The following is an 8,752-nucleotide window of genomic DNA, read 5'->3' as shown; positions in this document are numbered from 1 at the left end:
GCTGAAGAGTGCCCATTTCGCCAAACCTAACGGCCAATAGACAGATTATCCCATGACCGGAATATTGCCGTCATCCTGAACGGATGGCGAGGGCACCCCCAATTACGATTACCGCCAGAGGTAATGGTGGGGAATTCCGGTACCCAAGAACCACTTCCGATGCACATTTTATGACCTGATTGTCTCGTAATGTAGCCTTTAGCAAAAATACAAAAGATGAGGAATTTGAACCATAAATTATTTCTAGTAAATCTAAGGGATCGCGATATCTGGGAGGCAACAAATATAAGATGTGCAGGGGCGCAACTTAGGGTTTTAACTTAACTTTAAAATATATGAAGACTTGGTCAATCAAGTCGTAACAAATGAGATATTCTAAAAAAAATGACAGGAAATCTATTCAAGTAAAATATACTTTTTCTGTAAAAAAGAATATGAAAAATTCAAGATACGAAAAAAAAATTCTAATTTCGTAATCTTATCAACACAATTAATGACTTTAAATGAAAAACACTGACTTTGCCTGTATAAGGAAGATATATGACACACCTGTTTACATATGAAAATAAGCATCACTAGGAGTTATTGAATTCGCCCAACTTTTATTGTTACCATGGTAATTATTTAAAAGTTACAAAAAATATACCTTTTTTACTTTTTACTTTAAGAGCGAATAACTTGGTAACAATGGATTTTTTTTATATGAAATACTAGCATTAGTTTGGCCTTCTCTATAATTTCTACAATTTATCATGTGACCTTTCTGAGCACCCTGTATATCCTGTTTCTAAGTCACAAATATTGCGGAAAATTTCTTACTAATTTGATAGAGTGTTTATGAAAATAATAGACTCTCATCTTTAGTGGGGAACTTGATGTTGAAAACTTGTTTTTAGTCCCCCAACACCTATATCACACTCCTTAATATCTTCACCCGGGTTACGAACATAATAGAAGAACCTCTAAAGAGAATTTAAATAATATTTAAACCTTCCCTCTATCTCGCAAACATAGCAGTACCTTGTTCTTTACGAAATTAGCGGTTTTTATTTGGAAAATTGATTTAAACGGGTAAAAAGGTTATGCAGCACAACTTTGGAATATATGATACGCTTTTTTTTGCAACTTTCCTGACATCAATGCAAGAACTCCTTAATGTCCACAATTGCGGCATAATTACCGCCTTCTGAAAGCCAAAAGTTTGTGTCAGCTTAACCTAATTTCTCCAACAATAAGTGGGTCCTTTCTCCTTTTGCAACACAATTTCTTCTCATTACAAGATAGTAGCCTTATCAAAATAGCTCCTCGTGGCACCAGGGAGTCCTAAGACACTACTCCACTCGTTAAACTCCTAATGATTCGTGGCGCAAGCTCATTTTGTGCCATACTTCACCTGCCGTCCGAAATCGGTGTTTTGGAAGTTTAAAGTTCGCAGTGCGCTCCAGATTTCCAGAGAGGGGACACGCGGGTTGGGAATTCTGGAAACTCCCACGCAGTCGCGAAAGTTTCTGTGAAAGTGGTGAATGAATTCGAGTGGATTTATACGGTGAAGATGTAGTGATTGGGATTTGGTTTATGGTGCGGTGGTTTCGGTGACATGTTGACTGATGTTTTGAAAATGTATAGTGAGTATTTTGGTTCTTAATATTGAGAAGTTTGAGGCTTTGACGGTCTTCGAGAGATTCTGGAAATGCTGCAGAAGCATTGGCTCTCGTAGTTTTAGACTCCCGTTATATCAATAGAATTAGTCATGGAATTGGTCCTAAGTTTAAAGTTCGAGATTCTCCATGGAAACAAATTTTGGATTTTTGAAGTGACCGATCTAAAATTAATTGACTGTGTAACCACCGTTAAGAATAAAAAATAGTTTGATCATCAAAAGCTGCGAGCTTTACAGTATCAAAGACAGATGGCGTGAAGTGTATTAGAGCATGCGGAATATCGGGTTGCATATTCATACATCGTTTATTTAAAAAAAATTGTACAGTATGGTCCAGTAGGACAAGTTCAGTATTTCAATGCATGCGGACATTAATAAAAAAATATAAATTTTAGAGTAAAAAATGATATCCTTAAATTTGATTATTTAGGGATACACTCAAAAAAGACATCACAAACTCATCAATAACGGTCACCGGAAGAGGGTGAAGTAGAGATGACATGTTTATGAACATCTGTATTTTCAAATGCAATTAATCACAAAATTTACATGTTTGGGAATGTTTATAAACAAGGCGGGATTATATTATTTAATATGATTAAAAATTCGAATTAACTGAATAAAACGCCACCAAATCTACCCTTTTACATTACATTTACATTAGGTTTAGTAAAAGAACTTTTTGCCAGTGGCTTTTCACAGGAATACTCTATTGAAATGTGTTTTTCCCATCTCCTGGATTTCCAGAGTTAACTAGAAAATTGCATTGCTGCAATGTTTAGAATCCAGAACTTAAATTATTTAAAATGGGGATGTTTTGGGGTTTCCAGTTTTGAACTAACGAGCTTGCGCCTGCCAGTTTCGTCTAATGCTTTCGGCTATTTCTGGCAAATTGATAAAGCTCCGGATAGAAACTAACTAGAATTGTTTTCACTGGAAAATTGTATTATGTACTTTCTCCCGTTTAAATTAATTATCTTTACCAATGTGTTTTAATAGTATTTCTAGATATTTCTAACTCATGTTGAATCTTGTGAGTTTGCCATAACTTCAATATCATTCTTTCCATTTTTCTTGTCCCAATTCATTTAAGTAAACATTATTTATTTGTGTGTCCTGTCTATTTGTGACTGGTTACTATACCTACCTGCAAAATAATGACGACCATTTTCCGGTTACTAAAGCTAATAATCCGGAAAGTCATTCAACTACCGTTGAGCTAAACGGTAAGTAAAATGTAGAGATAACCACGAATTTTTAAGGTTTTTAGTGAATTGATGAATTATCAAGTAAAATTTTATCGGTAAATTGGATTTCATTTCGTCTAGAGACTTGACATACACCCTGCTACTGTCGAAAACATCCAACCACAGTGTCTGTTCAGCCCGAACAAATTTATACCTTTGTTTGATAGCAAATTGGTAGATGTTCGTTTAAACATATGGCCAGTATAGTAGGCCCAGCTTTGCAGATTTAAGTAGTCTGCAATAATTATGGCCCATTAGTCTAGACTGCCTTTGTCCACTAACGCATTATTACATTTCCCATTTCGATAATTCGCAATAAACGTATTGTACAAATTTGTATTGGGAGGTTTCATATAAATGAAACTTTATTGTTTCTGAGTAATATATTCGTTCTAATTTTCTATTAGTTACTGAAAATGTAATTTGAATGTTAGCTTTAGTTCATGGAATTTTCTTAATTATATAACGTCCTTCAGTTTCGATATCATTTGAATACTACTCCCTCAGTCGAGAAACGTGTGTCATACCCCAAATCGTTCCAAACTAAAAGAATTTTTCGAAAAATAATCTAAAAAAAATTAGCTTATGAATCATAAATATTTGATCTGAAGCTTTATTAAAAAAATTACTTACCCATATAAAACATACTGAAGAGATTCCGTTTTTTCGGTTCACCTCTCACATTCTTCTTTTCTAAGAAAAATACCAACGTTGAAAACTATAGCATATCGAGAGAATCACACAGAGAAACGTGGTTTTTAAGATGAAATGTAGTGCTCATAAACCTCCAGAAGCTTTTAGTGTCGCACTCCTTTCAACAAACTAAGCTCACATTTCCTTCTCATTGGCATACTGTGTATCTTTCTTAGCAAACCAACTTTTGAAGGCTTTACACGTATTTTCGTATCTTTTGTTTGATTTCTGTATTATTAATGAAGAACACCGTACTTGGGACACATTTTTGATACCTGAATCATACGTGGATTAAATTGAAATAAACAAAACTCACTGTGAAATAAATAAAAGTGGAATGAAATAAATAAAATAAAATTATTATGATTTAACACGAATTTTTTATTTATCCAATTCAAAATTATTTTTACGTTAACATCGATGAATAGAAACAAATCATTAAGATGCATGGAAATCGTTAACCTGGTAATATTAAACTGAATTAAATGATGTTCTGACATAGGTACTCGTTTAAAAACTAGCATAAATAAACATGAATCAGCTTGCAATCTCCACTGACCTGGACGAAAAAATCAGAAAATTTTACTCACCCAAACTGACTTGAATCAATAACAATCAGAAGAATTTAACAAAGTTGACCCCAAAGTTGTCGAAAATTCCAGACCAAGATTTTTTTTCTCAATCACGTATTATATCTAATTACGGTTCCTATATATAAATTTCCTGTAAAATCACGTCTATCTCCTTTTCTCATTATTTTTTTTTATAAAATTGACATTCGTACTACTTTTAATTCGTCTTGTTTTTTTTTTATATACAAATCACTTCAGTCATTTCCTCTATCTCGCATGATTTAAATCGTTTTTTTTTTATAATTCTAATTGGTCCCTATTTCCAAAACATACTTCTAGTGCACCATCATTCTACCTTTTTACGGAAATGTGGAGTTTTAAAAACGCAGTTCAAAACAAAGACAGCTCGCATGAGTTTCGTTTGCATTTGGTCCAAGTGCGTGTCGTGGATGCTTTTGAAAACGGTTTCAAAACAATCGGATGTGATGTTAGAAATGGGCTTCAGAGTAGGATATTTTTAAACTATCCCAAATTGCATTAGCAAGAACAAACGGTTTTCCTCCCTTGGTATTGCGTGCCTGTTTCTCCTACTCCTATTAATTTCAAGAAATTTCAATTGCTTATTTGTTCGTGCCTTTTTTCTCTGCTTAATTACATTCTAAGCATCATTTATTATGTTTACGTGCTATTTCCTCTATTTAACATTTCTTCTCAGTCCCGATTATTGTCATCGCTCTCTTTAATATATAGGGTTCGCCATTACTCCGGCCTTGGTTCCTGGTGTCTTTGTATAAATGTCAATATGAAATGTTTAGTACGGTACTAATTTATATCGGAAAGCTGCATGATTTAATAATATTTTTGTTTATACAGAGTGTTCCGTTTTCGCTGGGCAGCATAAAGTTATAATTTTTTAAATAACAACCCATAATTTTTTGTTATGCCATTTGATGAAACCTTAATTTAGAAGGAAAATGCATTAAACATTTTTTAAATTGGTTGCGGCGTTGCCATATTAGAAGGTAGTGACAAGTAATATGACAACTAAATGAAATAAGTAATTTATGCTTTTGTTAAATAGAAGCAAAGCCTACTAGAATAAATCTTTTAGATTATAATAATGCCTGTTGCAATTTGATTGAAATTTTGTAAATATCTCCATAACTGTATTTGTTAGATGAAAAGATGTTATTGCAAATTAATAGAGAATTAAAAACTACATTAGAAAGACTTGAAAAAAATCATGGGTACCATTAAAAAAAAAACGAGTTTCAGCAATTTGTAAAATTTGCAAATTAGCGATCTTATACAAAAAAAGTATGTTGCATTAAAAAAATGTTTTAAAGTTTTTAAGTACCTCTGACTTTCATTTACTACTTTACAACAACAAATTTCAAAAAACACAAGTTTTGTGATAATTTTTTTTTGATACTGCATTTAAAAAAAAATTTCTCTAATATGGCAACGCCGCAAGCAATTTAAAAAATATTTAATGTATTTTCCTTTTAAATTAAGGTTTCATCAAATGGCATAAAAAAATTATGGGTTGTGATTTAAAAAATTATAACTTTACGCTGCCCAGCGAAAACGGAACACTCTGTATAAACAAAAATATTATTAAATCATGCAGCTTTCCGATATAAATTAGTACTGTACTAAACATTTCATATTGAAATTTATACAAAGAGACCAGGAACCAAGGCCGGAGTAATGGCGAACCCTGTATATGCTTGCTACGATTTGCATGTATGGATACTTTCCTCATGAACTCTTCTTTGTTCCTCTCGCTTTATCTATTTGATAAGAAGTTCCTGGAAGTTGTATCATGAATTGATTAAAAAAAAAAAAAAATTGTCAAGGCGATGCCACTTCTCCCATTATCTTAGATAAGGACAATCACGTGCTCTAGGAATGATGTTGAAATTGAGCTTAGTTAGTTTTGAAATGCTGGCAAAAAAATTAAAAATTAAAAAGTCAGTGATGATGGTGAATGAAGTAGAAAAAATGGAAGGCATCAAAAATATTTACTATACCAAATATGTGATCGTAACACAAAGCGCTTAATATTTAATTTAATATTACAAAAATTAATGCAAGTTCGAAATAAACAACCTTAATACTAATTGATCATAACTATAATATTGAAAGAGATTGTGAATGACAAAAATATGAAGTACTATCAAACGATTCCTTGGGAATAAAAATTAAATATTGAGACTTTATAGAGATTTTTAATGATTTTCTATTTCTAAATAGCTTTTAAATAAGATGAAGCTCAGGGAGCTAAAAGAATCCTATTCTCTTGGAGATCTCACATAGCTTTTAACTCTACACTCCTTTAACTAATATCTGATTCCCAGAACATCCTAAGAAAATATTGATTAACCGGACGATTTGGACAAGTTTACAAGATATATGTTGGAATTGCCAGTTACTCTCAGTTAATAATTCTCAGTGATATCGAACTCGAAGGAATATTAAGAAAGCTTCAAAGAATACTGTAGAATTCTCAATAAATTTTTAAAAGCTCTCAGGGTTCTCGAGGGTTTCTCGAGTTTCCAAGGCTCATTTGGTCCTGACTGGCAGAGTAAAAAACAGTGTATAAATATTTCTCGCGGATCCTGTTAGTGAATTTGAATCGTGAAATTCATAATAAATTAAAACTCTATAAGGAAGCTTTAAATACAGCCCTTTGGGGAAACTTCTCTGGATTAGTTATAAACTTTATAAACATAAAAGCTTTTCTACTTCTTAAGTCTTAAAGTGAATATTTCCATGTTGTAACTTAACAAAATCCTGGATGCATGATTCTTGTAGCATCGTACGTTGAATTTAGGCAAATATCTAATGAAATGTTTATGTTATCAAAATAGATAAAATTTTCCCCTTCATATTGTTGAGAGAGGTGACTCTGAGAATCTAAAAAAGTTTGCAATTTTCTGGATAATTTTTTGAACTTTAATTACATATTTCAAAAATTCCTAGGGTAGTGCAAAAAGTTAGTCTTCAGGAGGAAGAAAACTTCGTCATGTTTCATTAACTTTTCCCAAGTTTTTATACATTCTTTTTTTAATAAATACAATAATAGATAAGACACTACATTGTCGTTAAAAATGTGAATGTATTATTTTATGATATGATGAATCATTAGGTATTGTTTGATAAATTACACTTGAAACTAAAAAAGGCAACTTATAAATACAAAAATTAGGATTTCTAATCCTGGAAAAAGCGCCAGAATCAACTTTTAATGGACTGCAAATATCACTACCGAACACATCATAATTTCCATTTTAAAAAGTACGATTTGATTTAAATTTCAGCTATTGACAAGTAACAAACTAAATGAAGAATGTATATTTTCACGCAGAAAAATTTTCAAAATTCACTTTATTATTAAATAAGATCGTTGGAAAAAACGTTGGAAAGATAAAATAAATTATGAAATTTCTGCTGGTTAAAAGAGTTGTTAGGGCAAGGTTGGTCAAAGAGAGTCGAACTTAATTTTAAATAACACAAATTTAGGATTTTCTCTATATAAAGAGAGTACTTCGAACTCTGAAGATTACCCCCAGCAAATATTATTTAAATAATCGGAAACTGTCGAAAACGACGATTTCGCTCTTACATCACAAGATAAATGCGAAATGTACATAAATCAACCAAATTAATCAAGCTTTACATATACTACTTTACCACAATAGAAATTCTTTTGGAATGATCAAAAGTGCGATATATGGAAGATTTCCCAAAAATCATGGAAAGAATACGAAGTGCAACCAACAACAGTCAAAATCTATTACACGGTGCTTCGTATACGCCTTCATTCAAACACTGCAAGTTTGGTTTTCATCATACAATAGTCAAAAACGATGATTTTGGTCTGCTAACTATATGGTTGTTGCGTAATGTCCATGACTTGATCAAATAAAGGGTACACGGTCGGATCTGAACGACCTGAACTCCGAAGCGAATCTTGTCGTTCTCGGCCGGAAGGGACAAATGGGATCCCTCAGTTCTACCAAGTGGACCCGGACGGGAGCAAACCGACTTTCTCATCCGCATGGTTGTGATCGTGTTTGTTAAAAAGTTTGTAAAAAGTCAAATTTTTGAAAATGCTTTAAAAGATCTATAAGAATGAACATCACGGCACAAATGAGAATGTGACGAATTACAAGCTATCACGGCGTATTGTGGTTTCCTGAATCCTATATTACCATAAGACAACCAGTAACACTCTAAAGCTCTGTTGCATGTTCATATGTTTTGTTTATTTTTCTATTTGTATTTAAATTTAGGATATTTCAAAAAAATTAAAAAGGCACGCAAATTATGTTTTCTGGCTTATATCACAATTCCACAATTTTGGCGATCCGCACATTTCTTAGTTTCAGTTTTCGGAGGTTTTGAGTTAGCTTTGCTATAAAAATCAGGTAAGAGCTTGGGTTAGAATTTTGTGCTTTTTTGAGTATCACTGTCTTCATAGGGATTTTTCGCATGAAATTGGATAAAAGAAGTACCGGAATGATACCTAAAAATCTTCGAATTTTTTCAAAAATTAGATTTAAAAACGGAATATT

The 8,752-nt window shown here is 32.3% G+C and overlaps 1 protein-coding gene across 1 annotated transcript in view; it reads left to right on the top strand.

Annotated features, from left to right (window-relative positions):
• Window positions 1-1,447: 1,447 nt before the first annotated feature.
• Window positions 1,448-8,752, top strand: part of LOC136345731 (chaoptin) — a 64,780-nt gene continuing 57,475 nt past the window's right edge. Inside the window, exon 1 of the mRNA XM_066294280.1 lies at window positions 1,448-1,625. Within this exon, the coding sequence (XP_066150377.1) occupies window positions 1,598-1,625 (28 nt within the window). The 5' untranslated portion in view covers window positions 1,448-1,597. The remainder of the gene's footprint in view (window positions 1,626-8,752) is intronic.

The sequence above is a fragment of the Euwallacea fornicatus genome, chromosome 2 (genome assembly GCF_040115645.1).
Source record: "Euwallacea fornicatus isolate EFF26 chromosome 2, ASM4011564v1, whole genome shotgun sequence".
Classification (NCBI taxonomy): domain Eukaryota; kingdom Metazoa; phylum Arthropoda; class Insecta; order Coleoptera; family Curculionidae; genus Euwallacea; species Euwallacea fornicatus.
This window is presented reverse-complemented; position numbering and strand designations above follow the sequence as displayed.